The 19,192-nt window shown below is 41.8% G+C and overlaps 1 protein-coding gene across 1 annotated transcript in view; it reads left to right on the forward strand.

Moving 5' to 3' along the window:
- LOC126243944 (putative inorganic phosphate cotransporter) overlaps positions 1–19,192 on the forward strand; it is a 178,533-nt gene that overhangs the window by 117,214 nt on the left and 42,127 nt on the right. The window contains exon 5 of the mRNA XM_049948200.1: positions 14,534–14,757. Within this exon, the coding sequence (XP_049804157.1) occupies positions 14,534–14,757 (224 nt within the window). The remainder of the gene's footprint in view (positions 1–14,533; positions 14,758–19,192) is intronic.

Consider the following 19,192-nt stretch of genomic DNA (forward strand, 5'->3'; position numbering starts at 1 on the left):
CACAGATCCACACAAATGCATTGGAAATGTCCCTTCAGTATCTGGAAGGGGCTAAGTGTGCCATGTGGTTTTACATCGATGGCACAGTTCACAGGCCCTCATCCACTACTTGCAGTCTCGCTTAATGTGCAGCCAAAGTATTAAAAAAAAGTGTATAAAAGTTAAAAGGCAAGTAATAGGTTTGACACTGGAATGGGCGAGGTTGTGAAACAGGTTGAAAATAATTCTGCAGAAATGTTATGCGATGAGTGGGTGTGTGCATATTTGGTACATGCTGCAGAGGACAGGGCAGGTTGAACAGAGGATAAACTTAGGCTAAATGATGAGGGTGGTGGAGGCATTGTTTAAGAGGTCCTGTAGCTCAGGCTCGTCCTGCTGAGCTTCAAGAGCTTGTTGAAGTTGAACTTGGACAAGATGGCGCCAATGCATGGCAAGTAGTCAGTGACTAAGTTGTCTGCACGCTTCACATGACACAGATGTCCATAGTAAATTGCGAGATGGTAATGGCAGAGGCACTCATCTTTGGGTGGGCTTTTGGTAGCATTGGCTAGGGGCCGGTGGCCGATGTGAATGACAAGGGGCATCCTTCGATATTGTCTGTGAAATACTGCACCGCCTCGTAAACGGGCAGTAGCTCCTGCTTGCAAGCTGACCACGGGGTGTACTTTGCCTTGGTCAGCTTATGGGAGAAGAAGTGCAAGGGTTGATTGGAGCTGTTGATCTTTTGCTGAAGGACAGCTGCTATCGCTAAATTGCTATTGACAGCAGTGATGGACAGGGGAATTTCTGGAATCAGGTGAGGAGGCTACCTAACCCAGATCACCCTTGTTGGTTTGGAAGGCACGCTGCATGTCTGTGATTGACGTGAGTTTCCTGTATTTTTGCCTTTGAAGGCCTGTGTTAAGGGTTCCTGCAAGGCAATGGCATGAGGCAAGTGACGGTGATAGAAATTGACTATCCCGAGAAAACGGCATGGTCCAAAAAGGTGACTTGTGCCTGACAGAGTTGACATTTGTCAGTGTTGACCACTACACCACTGACTTCGAGAGCACAAAGAACTTGTTTGAGGTGGGTGAAGTGTGAGTCCATGCCTGGTGAAAAAATGAGAATATCGTCCAGATACGTGTAACAAAATGAAAATTTAAAAGGTGGGCTGTCTATGAAGCATTTTGAGGTTTTTGCAGTGTTTTTTAGGCATAAAAAGGAACTGAACAGTCCAAAAGGTGTGATTATGGCAGTCGTTGAATGTCTTCTTTGTACATCAGTATCTGCAGATATACCTTCTTACAATCAATTACACTGAACACTTTAGCATCAGCAAGATGGTGCGTGAAGTCTTGACTATTAGGGATTGGGTAATTGTCCCCAACTGTATGAGCACTCAGAGCATGATAGTCCCCACAAAGTCTGGCCGAACTGTCCTTCTTAGGGATGAAGCAGATGGGTGAGGCCCAGCTGCTGTATGATGAGTGAATGATGCCAGCTTGTAAATACTTATCCAAGTGGCTGTAGTCAGGAGGTAGACCTCTGGAGTGCTGACTAACCATAGGATTGGGTGTAGTGTTAATGAGATGCACCATGCTGCTGTTGATGGCTGAGAAGACAAAACGATTATGTTGGGTGGAGTGACTGATTGAGAGTGTGTCAGCACAGGCTGCATGGATGTTGGTGTCCCAAGCAAAAAAAAAAAAAGACATCCAATGTCAGCTGTGTCTGGATCTGAGTTGCCTGAACAAGGTGGTAGCGTGGCATGGTCAGCAAGCTAAGGTGGTTAGGATGCAGTACAGCAGGCAGCGCAGCATGCAAGTGCTGACTCGACCTGGGAGGCAGTGGCATCAAATGGCAGCTGCAAATTGGAGCTAGGTTGCCTGGAGGAGGCTGGTGCATGTGCATACATGGTGTGGTCAAAGAGCCACAAAGGTTTCATTGTGGCACGTCAGGCAGCACTGGGTCCAGATGCTGCCTCAGCATGGACATCAGCGTACTGCACGGATGCAGGTGTGATGGGGAGAGGCCAATCTGCGGAGGTGTGTGGCATGGGTGTGTGGGAGGGAGAGGTGAGCAGCAATGTGTGAACATGGTATTTATGACAGCAGCTGGTGAAGGAGTGAGCACAGAATAAGTGGTAGGCGATGTACTGATCTATGTCAACAGTGAGGTAGGGGCGACTGCATAAGGCAGCTCTAGGCATCAGGTTACAGATGCAGGTCCACAAGCATAGGCCTGAGGGTGTGCCATGCCTCTGTGAGTTCTGCCTGTGCTATTTGGATGTGTCTACGTAGGGACGCATTGTCCTGTCAGAGGTGAGTGAGTGTTTCTTGTGTGGCCATGTGCTGTTGACAGACAAGTAGTAAGCAGTCAGTGCAGTCCACATACTGTTGTATGTACCGTTGCTTGGGCATGGCTAAGGAAGGAGCATCGATGCCATCACAATGGGGCTGTAACGTGACCAGAGAGCAGGTACTGTTAGCAACATGGTCAGGAGGCAAGTATGAGCTTGTTTGCACACAGTATGGGCATAAGGTGAAATGCCCATAGGAGATTGGCACCCAGGACTGTCTCCGTAGCTTCAGAGATGATGAATGACCACATGAAGCATGTAGCAAATCCGAGGTCTAGAGTCCACGTCTGGATACCCCTAACAGTGATAGGAGAGCCATTAGCAGCTGTCAAGTGATGGCATGAGTCTTCAGACATTGGCAAGGCAGGCATATGAAGTGCTGTACTGATCTGCGATTTGGCGTCGACCAGGAATGGTAGTCCACTGATGTGGTCAAGGATGTACAGATATTGTTCAGAGCAACATCGGAAGCCAGCAGGCAAACACTATGTTGTGTGTGTTGAGGCAGCTTATGCATCATTCTAGGCTCAGGGCACCTCTTGCAGGCCATGAAGTGAGTTTGGTTAGTCACTAGATTGATGACAGAGGTGCGTGGTGCTGCTGAATAGGTGTGGTACCAACAGAGGTGAGACTGCATGTGTATGTCTGTCGATGTACTGGGAGTGACAACTGAAGCTGAGTTTGTCTTGTAAACACAGGAGTGGTGGCTGCTGTGACATCAGTATTGGGTGGGGTGACTGTTGGTGGCTGAAAGATGTGTGGCTATGCAGCACGCATATCCATACCATTGTTAGGAGCTTTGTTGATGCCGCACCTATGTCAAGAAACGCCGAAAATGCTGTTGGCCAGGGAGAATTGGGCGTCTATAGACTGGTTTCTGGTGACAACTAAAGTCATCTGTACATGGGATAGGAGCATGATGATACAGATCGTCCACAGTGCCTCATTGGGGATGATGTAGAGATATCCAGGAGACGACTCCAGGAGAGACATCTTAAGAGCATTGTTTTGGAGGTGCCATACTTGCTCGTAGGTGGCAGTGCCAGGATGATGTCACAGTTAATGTCAGCATAGGTGTCAAAATGGCTGAGTAGAGTGACATACTTTCTGTCATCTATGACACTGGCATTGGAAATGAACATACTTTCAACAAACTTCCTGGCAGATTAAAACTGTGTGCCCGACCGAGACTCGAACTCGTGACCTTTGCCTTTCGCGGGCAAGTGCTCTACCATCTGAGCTACCAAAGCACGACTCACGCCCGGTCCTCACAGCGTTACTTCTGTCAGTATCTCATCTCCTACCTTCCAAACTTTACAGAAACTCTCCTGCGAATCTTGCAGAACTAGCACTCCTGAAAGAAAGGATATTGCGGAGACATGGCTTAGCCGCAAGAAGTTTCATATCAGCGCACACTCCGCTGCAGAGTGAAAATCTTATTCTGGAAACATCCCCCAGGCTGTGGCTAAGCCATGTCTCCGCAATAGCCTTTCTTTCAGGAGTGCTAGTTCTGCAAGGTTCGCAGGAGAGCTTCTGTAAAGTTTGGAAGGTAGGAGACGAGATACTGGCAGAAGTAAAGCTGTGAGGACCGGGCGTGAGTCGTGCATTGGTAGCTCAGATGGTAGAGCACTTGCCCGCGAAAGGCAAAAGTCCCGAGCTCGAGCCTCGGTCGGGCACACAGTTTTAATCTGCCAGGAAGTTTCATATCAGCGCACACTCCGCTGCAGAGTGAAAATCTCATTCTGGATACTTTCAACAGTCCCAAACCACAGGCATCGGTTGCCATTGTGCCATCTGGAGCCTTCCCACCAACACCAGCTTTTCTGAACTGTGCAGGCGGGAACTCTCCCTACAATATATCCTACATTTCTGTAACCCTCCTTGTCACAACCTTCGTTAGTCATTGTCCTTACCCATCCAGCCCCTTCCCTGTTCCCATTCCAGCACTACACAGCCCTCTATTCCACCAATGCAACCAGTCTTTTTACTTCTCTCCTTTTCCGCTACCCCCTCCCTCCCTCTCCCTCGTTCACTGTCTAACCTCCCAACTTCACTAGCTGTCCCACTCTCCACCTCATCCCTGTGTGCTCCCAGCAGCACTTTACCATCTCTGACTTATACCCTGCTATCCCTCCCCCTCCCCTCCCCAACCTCCTCCTTACCCCACCTGGCTGCCTCTCTGATAATGCCCTGCTGCTCGCAGTCTGGCTCTAGCTGCCAGAGACTGTGGTCATGTATGTGTTAACTACATTTGCATGTGTGTGTGTGTGTGTGTGTGTGTGTGTGTGTGTGTGTGTGTGTGTGTGTGTGTGTGCGCGCGTGTGTGTGCACACATCCCTGTGTGTGTGTGTGTGTGTGTGTGTGTGTGTTGTCTACTTTTGACAAAGGTCTTGTTGGCCAAAAGCTAACTTTCTGACAGTCTTTTTGTAGTGCCTTTCTGTGACTCAACATCTACATCTACATTCATACTCTGCAAGCCACCCAACGGTGTGTGGCGGAGGGCACTTTACGTGCCACTGTCATTACCTCCCTTTCCTGTTCCAGTCGCGTATGGTTCGCGGGAAGAACGACTGTCTGAAAGCCTCCGTGCGCGCTCTAATCTCTCTAATTTTACATTCGTGATCTCCTCGGGAGGTATAAGTAGGGGGAAGCAATATACTCGATACCTCATCCAGAAACGCACCCTCTCGAAACCTGGCGAGCAAGCTACACCGCGATGCAGAGCGCCTCTCTTGCAGAGTCTGCCACTTGAGTTTATTAAACATCTCCGTAACGCTATCACGGTTACCAAATAACCCTGTGACGAAACGCGCCGCTCTTCTTTGGATCTTCTCTATCTCCTCCGTCAACCCGATCTGGTACGGATCCCACACTGATGAGCAATACTCAAGTATAGGTCGAACGAGTGTTTTGTAAGCCACCTCCTTTGTTGCTGGACTACATTTTCTAAGCACTCTCCCAATGAATCTCAACCTAGTACCCGCCTTACCAACAATTAATTTTATATGATCATTCCACTTCAAATCGTTCCGCACGCATACTCCCAGATATTTTACAGAAGTAACTGCTACCAGTGTTTGTTCCGCTATCATATAATCATACAATAAAGGATCCTTCTTTCTATGTATTCGCAATACATTACATTTGCTATATGGTAAGTTGCAACTATCCTTTTCATAATTGTTAATTCTATCATTGGATTTTTCATTGTTTTAAATAAACATTTCCATGTGAAAAAAAGAATAATAGTAAAACACAAACATAAAATAACAAACTATAGAAATAGAAATGTTAGAAATGCATTAACTTAGACTAAACATTTCCCATTGGTAATTAAAAAACACCGCATACACTTTGCCATAGTTAACAACTCCCATGTGGATGCACATAGTCAAGACCAGACAGTATAAGACATGGAGAAAAAGTTGTCTTTGCTTATGACAACATCAAATTACTGACAAAACAGTACTCCTAATAGAGAAAGCAAGTGCAACCTTTAATAGTGTTTACAAATGGGCAGTATGTAATAAATTGACAATGAACATCAACTCTGTTGCATTGAGCATAGTTAATAAACTTGTAGACTGTTTAGCAAACCAAAGTTTTTAGGGAGGAAGACTGATTGTCAATTAACATATAACGAACACACAAAAATTCTGACTATAATAACACCATCAGCTTGCTCTTAAGTGTTGTCATAGCAGTTTGTGAAAGCCAGTGTCTTTGGTTGGTCTCTGTCACACAGTGTTTTCTCGGTCACGTAATTTACGCCAAATGTTGTATAATAAAAACATAGTTTTAAACTGCTCCACTGCGCATGCAATGGAACCCTGCTAGTGACTCTAGGACCATGATCATTCATTTCTCCAGGTCTAATTCCTTAAATACAGGAGTTCTTCTGGGGATTAAAGACACAAAATATGAACATAGTTTTCAAACTCTACAAAAGGGCCATAAAAATAATAACTAAAAGCATTGTTGGGCTCAATGTAAAACTTAAAAAACTGGGTACCCTTACTGCATCAAGATCTATCACTCAGTTGTGCATATGAGAGAAAGCATTTCTAAGTGTTCCGGTAATAGTTCTTGGCTCAGAATAGGGATTGATACCAAAGGGGACTACCGCAGCACCTTTTCACATTATGGAACATAAGCACAAGGGTTTTGCTTTAACAAGCAAATGTTCTGAGATTAATAGTGCATGATAGTAAAGTCTTGCTATTCCCCTAAGCTCAACACCTCTCTCATCAGGGAGAATGCTGACTCATTATTCCAGATGAACTGAAGAGAAGACATGAAGAAATGAATGATGATATGACATTTGGCATAAATTATGTGACTGAGAAAACACTGTGTGACAGAGACTAACCAAATGAGGCAGTGAAACTGTTAAGACATTATCATCATCATCAGGATTTCCTTCCAGTGAGCCAGATAGGAACTTGGTGAACGATAAGCCTCCATTGGTTTCTGTCCTGGTATAGCTTTTCCTTCTCCACTATATCCCATGTTACTCCTCTCCTCTCCTCTTGGTCCATCCATCCCTTTCTAGGCTGCCTAATTGGTCTTCCTGGTACCTCCATCTCCAAATACTGGCATGGAGTTTGAGTTGTGTGCATTCGCTTCACATGATCAAACCACTTCAATCTCAAAGCTCTCATCCTCTCCTCTGTAGTCAATGTCACCTGCAGGTGTCTCCTTACATAATCATTCCTGGCTCTGGCTCTCCTAGTTTTTTGTAGAGCTGACCTAAGGAACTTCATTTCACATGCTTGTATTTGACTCTCTGATCTCTTATTTATGTCACAGTCCTCTAGACTATACATCACGATTGACAGGAGATAAGTTTTATACATGGTCTATTTGGCTCTTAGAGGGACTTCCTTGTCCCAGATTAGATTTCTTACTTGGTGGGAAAAGCTAGGATCCTTTTGTTATTCTGTTTAAAATTTCTTGTTTGGAACTTCCATCACATGATAAGATGCTACCCAGATAATTAAAGCTTTTCACACATTCAACCTTCTCCCCCTCCAGTATGATGTTACAAGGTATGGGTGTCCTGCTCATATCCATTGCCACTGTCTTGTTCCTATTCACAGTTAACTTGATTTTTTTTTTAATTTTGTGTTCCAGTAATTTAGTCTCCTCCGAACCTCCATTTCTGTCTCTGCCCAAATGACGATGTCATCAGCAAAAACAAAAGCACTGAGCTCTTCATTTTCTTCTCCCTTGATTTCTTTCATGATTGTGTCCATAAGTGTAATGAAGAATAAAAGGGAGAGTGAACTGCCTTGCTGAACACCTCTCTTTGTCTTAAACCATCTTCCACCTCCTACTTGCACACTGCTCTCACAACCATCGTACAGCATCTGGACTTCTTTCATTAATTAATAAGGAACATTATGTTTTCTAAAGCATATTTTATCCCTTAGTACACTATCATGTGCTTTTTCCAAATCCATGAATACTGCTATCAACTCCTTTCCTTTTTCCCAATACTTCTTCATTAACTGACAGAGGGAGAAAATTGTAAATTTGTGGTAAGTTCTATGGGACCAAACTGCTGAGGTCATCGGCCTCTAGACTTACACACTACTTAATCTAACTTAAACTAACTTGTGCTAAGGACAACACAAACAGTCATGCCCAAGGGAGGACTCGAATCTCCGACGGAGGCAGCCGCTCGAACCGTGGCAAGGCGCCTAAGACTGCATGGCTACCACATGCGTTGAGGGAGAAAATGAGATCTATTGTTCCCCTATCACTTTTGAACCCATGCTGTTGTCCTCTAATTGGTGTTCTAGAATTTTCCACAATCTTTTTTCTATGACCTTTTCCATTATCTTAAGGCAGTGAGATAACAGTGTGGTTCCTCGATAGTTGGTGCATTTCCATCTGTCACCTTTCTTGAACAATGGTATTATAATTCCTTTTTTCCATTCATCTGGCACGATGTTTTCTTTCCATATCACCCCCAGCATCTGGTGTAACCATTGCACTCTATGGATTCCTGCGGCTTTAATCACATATGCTGTCAGCTCATCTACTCCAGCTGCTTTCCCCTTTTCATCTGTTTCAGGAAATTCTCAGTTTCGCAACTAATGAGGAGGTATTGAATAGAATAGGGGAGAAGAGGAGTTTGTGGCACAACTTGACAAGAAGAAGGGACCGGTTGGTAGGGCATGTTCTGAGGCATCAAGGGATCACAAATTTAGCATTGGAGGGCAGCATGGAGGGTAAAAATCGTAGAGGGAGACCAAGAGATGAATACACTAAGCAGATTCAGAAGGATGTAGGTTGCAGTAAGTACTGGGAGATGAAGCAGCTTGCACAGGATAGAGTAGCATGGAGAGCTGCATCAAACCAGTCTCAGGACTGAAGACCACAACAACAACAACAACAAAGAGATTGGATCCTGCTCCTCCTCTAATTCAATGACTTTGGTGTCACTTTCTTGTGCACCTTCCCAATTCAGTAAGATTTCAAAATAATTCTTCATCTCTTCTCTGATACCTTCCCTGTCCTTGACAACATCCCCATACTCTGTTTCAATCGCTTTTATGTCTTCTCTATCAGATCTTTTATTTTTCAATAACCCATATAGCAGTTTTTTGGTTCCCTTTGCTATCCTGCTCTAGTTTCTGGGTGAATATTTCTGAACTCTTCTCCTGTTCTTCTTTCACAATTTTCTTTTTTCTTGGAGTTTCTTTTGTTGGTATTCCTTCTCCAGTGTTGTCAGCTTGTGTTCATCTTTTGGCACCAGCCCCTGGTTCTGATTTCTTTTTTCAAACTCCATGTTTCTCTTTGCCGTATTATGTTTTTTAATTGTGTTCTTTACTCTGTCGTTCCACCAACTGGTTTCTTTGTCTTTCACTTTACCCTTTGTTTTGCCACATATCTGCACAGCACCATTAACTATTGTTGTTGTTGTGGTCTTCAGTCCTGAGACTGGTTTGATGTAGCTCTCCATGCTACCCTATCCTGTGCAAGTTTCTTCATCTCCCAGTACCTACTGCAACCTACATCCTTCTGAATCTGCTTAGTGTATTCATCTCTTGGTCTCCCTCTACGATTTTTACCCTCCACCCTGCCCTCCAATGCTAAATTTGTGATCCCGTGATGCCTCAGAACATGTCCTACCAACCGGTCCCTTCTTCTCGTCACGTTGTGCCACAAACTCCTCTTCTCCCCAATTCTATTCAATACCTTCTCATTAGTTATGTGATCTACCCATCTAATCTTCAGCATTCTTCTGTAGCACCACATTTCGAAAGCTTCTATTCTCTTCCTGTCCAAACTATTTATCATCCATGTTTCACTTCCATACATGGCTACACTCCATACAAATACTTTCAGAAACGACTTCCTGACACTTAAATCAATACCTGATGTTAACAAATTTCTCTTCTTCAGAAACGCTTTCCTTCCCATTGCCAATCTACATTTTATATCTTCTCTACTTTGACCATCATCAGTTATTTTGCTCCCCAAATAGCAAAACTCCTTTACTACTTTAAGTGTCTCATTTCCTAATCTAATTCCCTCAGCATCACCTGACTTAATTCGACTACATTCCATTATCCTCGTTTTGCTTTTGTTGATGTTCATCTTATATCCTCCTTTCAAGACACTGTCCATTCCGTTCAACTGCTCTTCCAAGTCATTTGCTGTCTCTGACAGAATTACAATGTCATCGGCGAACCTCAAAGTTTTTATTTCCTCTCCATGGATTTTAATACCTACTCCGAATTTTTCTTTTGTTTCCTTTACTGCTTGCTCAATATACAGATTGAACAACATTGGGGAGAGGCTACAACCCTGTCTCACTCCCTTCCCAACCACTGCTTCCCTTTCATGCCCCTCGACTCTTATAACTGCCATCTGGTTTCTGTACAAATTGTAAATAGCCTTTTGCTCCCTGTATTTTACCCCTGCCTCCTTTAGAATTTGAAAGAGAGTATTCCAGTCAATTGATGTTTTAAATAGGTTCCACTCTTCCTCTGCACTACCCTTTCAGTTTTTGGCAATTTTTGTGCTACTAGATTTTGGAAACTTTTATTATTTTCTTCTTCTTTCAACTTCCACTCCTTAATTTTTGGCATTCTTTGTACAGCGTTCAAACTTTTGATCTTATAATTTAGATGAGCTACTAGTAACCTGTGGTCACTATCCAAGTGCTCACTTGGTATGACTTTAGTGTCCCTTACTTTTCCTCCAATTAATTTGTCTGTTAATATATAGTCTATAACTGTCTTAGATTTGCCATCCCAGCCATATATAGTAATCTTATGGCTATCTTGTTTCTTGAAGAATGTATTCTTCACTGAAAGATGATTCCTTATGCACAGATTTAAAATTTCTTCACCCGCAACATTTCATCATCCGTATCCAAAAGGGCCCATCACTTCCTTGTATCCATCTCTATCCATGCCAATCAGAGCATTCAGATCCCCAATTATCATAATGATATCTTCTCTTACTTGGTCTTCCGGATCTTCAAGGAATTTCATTTTTTCTTCCTCACTGCACCCTTGCTGAGGTGCATACACTTGCAGTATAGTAAAACTATTCTTTCCCAAGTTCACTCTTGTTCTAATTATCGTTTCACTTACAAAGCTCGCATCTGTAACTGGGTCAATGCCTTTGTGAAACACAAACCCCATTCCATTTTTTACCTCTTTATTGTGCCCCTGCCAGTATAATTTGTGCCCACCTCTCAGCAATTTAGAGTTTTTTCCCTTTCACTTGGTCTCACTCAATCCAAGGATATGAATCTTTCTCATCTCCATCATGTCTACAATCTCTACAGTCTTTCCTGTAAAGGTTATTACATTTAATGTTCCCACTCTCAACTTGTTTTTGTTTTTTGTTGGGTTCTAGTTTCCTGTTCTTGGTTTTTCTTCAGACTGTGGTATAAGAAGTGCTGTCTACATTACGTATTTTTAATCCGAGGCTCATTCTTTTACTGAAAGCAATACCAACTTTTTTCTCATCTGCTGGCCTGCTAAGCCTGACACATCTGAGGATTTTCTTTCAGGGTTTACACTTTATTATATGATATTTGGCATAACTTATGTGACCAAGAAAACACTGTGTGGCAGAGACCAACCAAATGAGGCAGTGCAATTGTTAAGACACTGACTTCATATTTGGGAGCATGGAGTTCTCTCTATCCTGCCATCCTGATTTAGACTTCTTGCGGACTTCCTAAAACATTATCAGCAAATGCCAGATTGATTCTTTCAGCAAGACCACTGTTGACAACCTGTTGTATTTCATAAACATATATGTTTATTTTGTGTGTATGTATATTGGAGATATTTATTTTCATTGTCTTATGATGACAAATCATATATCATTCTGATTGTGATCCCTGGAAGAATGAATAAATACGTAAAAAACTGAACGAAATACAAAAATAACTGAATAGATTTCTAAATAGTGAACTAACTTTCCTTAACAGACCACAATATGGCATTAGACAGTTGCAGTTTAATAAAAGAGAAAAAGACATGTTGTCGGATACTTACTCCTTGTGCCATTGAGCCACACTGCAACTGATCTTACAATTTAGGTTTAATGTAATAGCTTCTTTCCCTGTGTTTCTGAAGAGTCTTGAGATGTTTAACTGTAAATTCACATGTTATTTGAAAAGTGTCTTTTCACCTGTCTGTATACATAACTTTAAGTGTTTTTACCATCTCAGTTATGTCAAATAATATTCAAGCATTGAAGGAATAATATAAGCTTTTTGTTGTTTACCAATAATATATGGATGCAGTTGTGGACATTGTCTTACTTAGCCTGAAAACTGCCGGCAGACTAATAATACACTGAAGAGCCAAAGAACCTGGTACTCCTACCTGATAGTGTGTAGGGACCCTGCGACCATGCAGAAGTGCTACAACATGATGTGGCATGGACTCAACTAATGTCTTATAGTGCTGAAAGGAATTGACATTGCAATAAATAGTATGTCAAGTGTAGTTCTAGAAAGATCTGCTAATGATATTTTCATGGATATTAATAAATGGTTTAAAGTCAACTCACTGACATTAAACTTCGATAAGACTCACTATATGCAATTCAGAACCTGTAAGAGGTTTCCACCCAGCATATGCATAAAATACGAAGAAGAGCAGATAGAAGAGGTTGACAGTCTTAAATTCCTGGGATTACAGCTTGATAATAAATTCAGTTGGGAAGAGCACACCACAGAACTGCAGAAACGCCTTAACAAACCTGTATTTGCAATTCGAGTGTTAGCAGACATAGGCGACATAAAAATGAAAAAGCTTGCATACTTTGCCTACTTTCATTCCATAATGTCATATGGTATAATATTTTGGGGTAACTCTTCAAGTCAAACAAAAGTTTTCAGAGTCCAAAAGCGTGTAATACATATTATTTGTGGAGTAAATTCACGGACGTCCTGTAGAAACCTCTTCAAAGAACTGGGTATACTAACTACTGCCTCTCAGTATATTTACTCATTAATGAAATTTGTCCTAAATAATATATCTCTTTTTCCAACAAACAGCTCAGTTCATACATACAATACCAGGAACAAAAATGATCTGCACAAGGACTTAAAAGCACTTACTTTAGTTCAAAAAGGGGTCCACTACTCAGGAACACTCATCTTCAATAATTTCCCAGTAAACATAAAAAATTTAGTTACAAATAAAAATCAGTTTAAAAGGAGCCTGAAAGACTTACTAGTGGCCAACTCCTTCTACTCCATTGACGAATTTTTTAATAGAGACAAATGATGTATTGTATATATTCATACTATTAGTACTGTTATTTCAGCTTTAAAAATAAATAAATAAATAAATAAATTGACATGTTCCACATCCACGAGGATCTCCTCAGCACGGATCTATGGTACGAAAAACTAATCTAATCTAATCTAAGACATCATGAATCCTGCAGGGCTGTCCATAAATCTGTAAGAGTACAAGGTGGTGGAGATCTCTTCTGAACAGCACATTGCATGGTATCCCAGATATGTTCAATAATGTTCATGTCTGGGGAGTTTTGTGGCCAGCAAAAGTGTTTAAATTCAGAAAAATGTTCCTGGAGCCACTCTGTAGCAATTCTGGGTATGTGGGGAGTTACATTGTCTTGCTGGAATTTCCCAAGTCTATTGGAATGCACAATGCACATGAATGGATGCAGGTGATCAGACAGAATGCCTACACATGTGTCACCTGTCAGAGTGATATCTGTATGTATCATGTGTCTCATCTCATTCCAACTGCACATGCCCCCACCATTACAGAGCCTTCACCAGCTTGAACACCCCCCTTGCTGACATGCATGGTCCATGGATTCATGAGGTTGTCTCCTTACTCTTACACATGCATCAAATCAACACAATTTGAAACGAGACTCATCCAACCATGTTTCCAGTCACCAACAGTCCTATGTCAGTGCTGATGGGCCCAGGTGAGGCGTAAAGCTTTGTGTCGTGCAGTCATCAAGGGTACATGAATGGGCCTTTGGCTCTAAAAGCCCATATCAGTGATGTTTCATTGAATGGTTCACACACGGACATTTGTTGATGGCCCAGAATTGAAATCTACAGCAATTTGCAGAAGGGTTGCACTTTTGTCACGTTGAATGATTCTCTTCAGTTGTTGTTGGTCCCATTATTGCAGGATCTTTTTCCAGTTGCAGCAATGTCAGAGATTTGATGTTTTACTAGATTCCTGGTATTCACGGTACATTTGTGTAATGGTCACATTGGAAAATCCCCACTTCATCACTACCTCAGAGATGCTGTGTCCCATTGCTCACGCGTCAACTATATCACCGCGTTCAAACTCACTTAAATCTTGATAACCTGCCATTGTAGCAGCAGTAACTGATCTAACAACTGCGCCAGGCACCTGTTGTCTTATATAGGTGTTGCTGACCACAGCACCATATTCTGCCTGTTTACGTATCTCTGTACTAGAATATGCATGCCCAAACCAGTTTCTTTGGCACTTCTGTGTAAATAAATAAATAAATAGAAATTAACCAGACAAGTACAATTTGGGAACCTTTAACATCAAAGATTGCTGGGGAAAATTCTACAAATTCTAAATTGCGTGTCCTACCAAATCTTTCCTATGACTCTCCTGTTTAACTGTTATAGCTTAATAGTATTATATATAATTTAACTGACTGATTCTTTTCACATAGGTTCTCAACTGGGAACAGTGATTGCGATGCCTGCATCTGGCCTCTTAGCAAATAGCAATATGGGTTGGCCATCCATTTTCTATGTATTTGGTGGAGTGGCTGTGGCATGGTCACTATTGTATTTTATTTTGGGAGCAGACACTCCTGCAAAGCACAAATACATTTCCAGAGTGGAGAGAATTTATATTGAAAAATCATTAGCACAAACTGCTCATGGTAAAGAGGTAAGCCAATAACTTAATTATACAATTTTTCAGGTGACACTTAGCAGTAGAAATATATTTTGAGAAATGCATACCACAGTGCTTATTGTATTTGTTATTTATTACAACTGATTTCAGTCCTTGACCCTCATGCAGGTAAAAAAAGAAAACAACAAAGACTTCACATGTCCTGCATAATTCCACATAAGAGGAAATACTTAAGTACAGTCAAATTTATAGTGTACAAAAAAACAAACAAAATTTTGAAAAGTGAACTGCTGTGGTCAATTCAATGTCAGTGGGATATCTCCTCTGCCACTGAATGGGTCACAGTGCTTTATTTCTGAAAATTTAGTTCTTTTTGAGGTACTATATTAGTTTGATTGAACTCAAGTAGTTCATCTTTCATGGAGTTATGTATGATATAAGGAGTCTTTATTGTTTTCCTTCTTAGCTAGATGGTCATTGAGGATCAAAACTGGTTTTAAAAATATGAGGGCAATTTGAAAAGTTCATGGAATCACTATCTGAAGTCAGCATTAGCACAAAGGGATTACCATGTAACAGTATGTCATCCTTTAAGAGTAAATACAGGTGAGGCGTAAAGCTTTGTGTCGTGCAGTCATCAAGGGTACATGAATGGGCCTGGTAGAGATCTGTGATGTGAACATCTCTCTTTTCTTTCTTGGTAGAAAAAATCAAGATTCAAGCAGTGATTAAGTACTTCATAAAGAAAGATATAAAAGATAAGAAAACTCATGCCAATTTTAAGAAACACTGGGGGCTCTGCACTTTCATACTCAGCTGTTGCCAAGTAAACAAATGAGTTTAAATTTGGTCAGGACAGCTTAGATGATGATCTGCTTAGTGATCAGCCAAGACCTGCCACTATCCCAGAAATTATTGCAAAAGTGCACAAAATGGTCATGGAGGATCACTGACTGAAAGTGTGAGAAATTTATGAAGCTGTAGGGATGTCATGTGAATGAGCATACCACATTTCAACTGTGCAATTGGATATGAGAAACTGTCAGAAACACATCAGAATGTTTGATCGATTTTCAGAGCAACTAAAAACATTTTTTTGGGCTGGTTCGTGATCACACATGCAACTCTGATCAACTACTATATCCCAGAGACAAAACATTAGTTGATTCATCAGCACCAAAGAAAACAAAGTTAATATGGTCATCCTAAAAGGTCAAGGTGTCAGTTTTCTGGGATGCCCAAAGGATTCTCCTGATTGATTATTTTCACACTGGTCAGACAATTATAGCACAATACTGAGTTAATCTCCTGGACCAACTACAATGAAAGATATGAAAAAAATGCCCTATTTGGCAAGGAAGCAAGTCACCTTCCATTAAGACAATGTGAAATTTAGTGGCAGAGTAAAACTGTGTGCCGGACTGAGACTCGAACTCAGGACCTTTGCCTTTTGCAGACAAGTACTCTACCACATAGGCTACCCAAGCATGACTCACACCCTGTCCTCACAGCTTTACTTCTGCCAGTATCTTGTCTCCTACCTTCCAAACTTTACAGAAGCTCTCCTGCCCGCAAAAGGCAAAGGTCCTGAGTTCGAGTCTCGGTCCGGCACACAGTTTTAATCTGCCAGGAAGTTTCATATCAGCACACACTCTCCTGCAGAGTGAAAATCTCATTCTGGAAACATCTCCTAGGCTGTGGCAAAGCCATGTCTCTGCAATATCCTTTCTTTCAGGAGTGCTAGTTCTGCAAGGTTCGCAGGAGAGCTTCTGTAAAGTTTGGAAGGTAGGGGACGAGATACTGGCAGAAGTAAAGCTGTGAGGATGGGGCGTGAGTCATGCTTGGGTATCTCAGATGGTACAGCACTTGCCCATGAAAGGCAAAGGTCCCGAGTTCGAGTCTCAGTCGGGAACACAGTTTTAATCTGCCAGTAAGTTTCATATCAGCACACACTCCACTGCAGAGTGAAAATCTCATTCTAAAGACAATGTGTACTTGCACACAAAGATCATTACCATAGCAAAAATACATTAACTAAGAAAAATTGATGCCATGCCCATTTTATTCACCTGGTTTCACTCCACCAGAGTTTCATTTCTTCCCAAGGCTCAAAATTATCCTCAGTGGATGCAGATTCTCTTCAAACAAATTACTGAAAGCTGAAGTTGTAGGGTTTTTTGCAGGCCTGGAGGAACCTAATTTTCGAGATGCGGCCGGCTGGAATGGCCGTGCGGTTCTAGGCGCTACAGTCTGGAACCGAGCGACCGCTACAGCCGCAGGTTCGAATCCTGCCTTGGGCATGGATGTGTGTGATGTCCTTAGGTTGGTTAGGTTTAATTAGTTCTAAGTTCTAGGCAACTGATGACCTGAGAAGTTAAGTCGCATAGTGCTCAGAGCCATTTGAACCTTTTTTTTTTTTTTTTTTTTTTTTTTTTTTTTTGAGATGTGATCAAGGCATTGGACAACATGAATTAGTGTACAGGGAGACTACAATGGAAGTTTCACTGAGGTAAGTTGTGTCTTTCCATTCCATTCCAAGAACATGAATTAGTGTCTAGGATGACTACAATTGAGGTTTCACTGAGGTATGTCTAATACTGTACTATGCATTTCTCAAAACAATTAATTATAGTCTTAGATAATATATGTGCACACAATCACTGTTTTAATATCACATCTGCAGAGCATCAATTATCCAAACTTTGATCTGCTGAAACATCAGTTAACTAAAAGAGTTCCAGTCAGCAAATTCAAATTTGTATACACTCCATGCATCTGGTAGTTTGGCAGTTTCCCAGTCCATGCCAACATCATTATTGCTCTTCTATGTTGACACCTGAATCTCTGCCTATGAGAGATTCAGAACAGCCGACAGTCACACAAGAAAGCCAACAAAAATAAATTTAAAAAAAAAATCTATCTTTCAGAAACTTGTTCCTCCATTGGAGAAGAGGGAGGGAAGAAAGGGAAAGAAGGGAAAGTGGGTGTAGGTCACTCACAACCTAGCTTATAAGGTAACAAGGGAAAGGTATGCAAAGATGGAGTAAAGCGTGTGAGAGGGAAGTCAAAGATAGTGCATCATAAATAATGTGCCAACTTCAAAGCACAGAAGATAGATAAATGATAGTAAGTAAGAAGAGAAAGATAACGAGATAAATTAAATAACTAATGGAAAAAGATGAAAAATGATAAGATAAAAAATGAAAAGTAAATAAATGAGTAAATGACCAAAGAGGAGGATAGAGTAGGTTAATTTAGGTTGAGTCCAGGGGGTGGCAATATGAAAGGATATGTTGGAGAGCAAGTTCCCATCTGTGTGGCTCTGAAGGGCTCATGTTGACTGGGAGGATCCAAATGGTTCCTGTGGAGCAACAGGCTTCTAGGTCACAAGAGTTATACTGGAGGGCATGCTTCGCCACTGTGTATTGATCATCCCCCTTTCATTAGCTCAGACAATTTTGGGGTTGTCATAACTATGTGGAAGACTGTGCGGTGAACACACACCAGCTGAAAAATGATGTGTTGTTCCACATGTGACCCTGCCTTGAATTGTACATGCTTTGTCAATACTGGGGTTGGTGGTTGTGGGGGGGATGCATTGGACAGGTTTTGCAGTGGGGTAGGTTACAGGGATAGGAACCTTTAGGTATGGAAGGTGGTTTGGGAATGTCATACACTTTGACAAGGCTGTAGCAGAGGTTAAGAGGACTATGAAAGGCCACTATGGGTGGTGTGAGAAGGATATTTGGAAGGATGATCTCATTTCGGGCTCAACTTGAGAAAGTTATAGCTCTGGCAGAGCAATGTGTTGAGGCATTCAAGGCTAGGTTGGTACTGGGTGATGAAGGGGATGCTTCTGTTTGGCCTGGAGGTAGGAACATAGTTGCCAGAAGGAGAGGAGTAAACTTCTCAGGAGATGTGCTTATGGACAGGGCCTGCAGGGTAATTGTCAGAGAGGAAGGCATTAGAAAGGTTATTGATGTAGCTTTTGAGGGATTTGTGACTGGAACAGATAAGTTTAACACAGATACCTAGGCTGTAAAGAAGGGAGAATTTGATGTGGAAAAGATAGTAGCTGTCAAAGTGGAGCTACTGTTGTTTGTTTGTGGGTTTGATATGCACAAGGGATTGGATGTGAGCCTCAATGAGATGGTCAACATCCAAGAAGGTGGCCTTGGTTCTGGAGAAGGACCATGTGAAATTAAGGTTAGAAAAGGAGTTGAGATTTTGAAGTAAGTTAATGAAGTTTTCTTCACCATGATCCCAAACCTCAAACATGTCATCAGTAAACCTATATCAAGCCAGGGGATGCAACAGCTGGGTCTTAAGGAGTGCCTCTTCAATGAGGCCCATAAAAAGGTTGGCACGGGGTGGCACCATCCTGGTTCCCATCGCTGTCCTCCTAATTTGTTTGTAAGTCTGATCCTCAAAAATGAAGTAATTAAAGGTGAGGATGAAGTTAGTAAGT

The sequence above is a fragment of the Schistocerca nitens genome, chromosome 1 (assembly GCF_023898315.1).
Source record: "Schistocerca nitens isolate TAMUIC-IGC-003100 chromosome 1, iqSchNite1.1, whole genome shotgun sequence".
NCBI classification, from domain to species: domain Eukaryota; kingdom Metazoa; phylum Arthropoda; class Insecta; order Orthoptera; family Acrididae; genus Schistocerca; species Schistocerca nitens.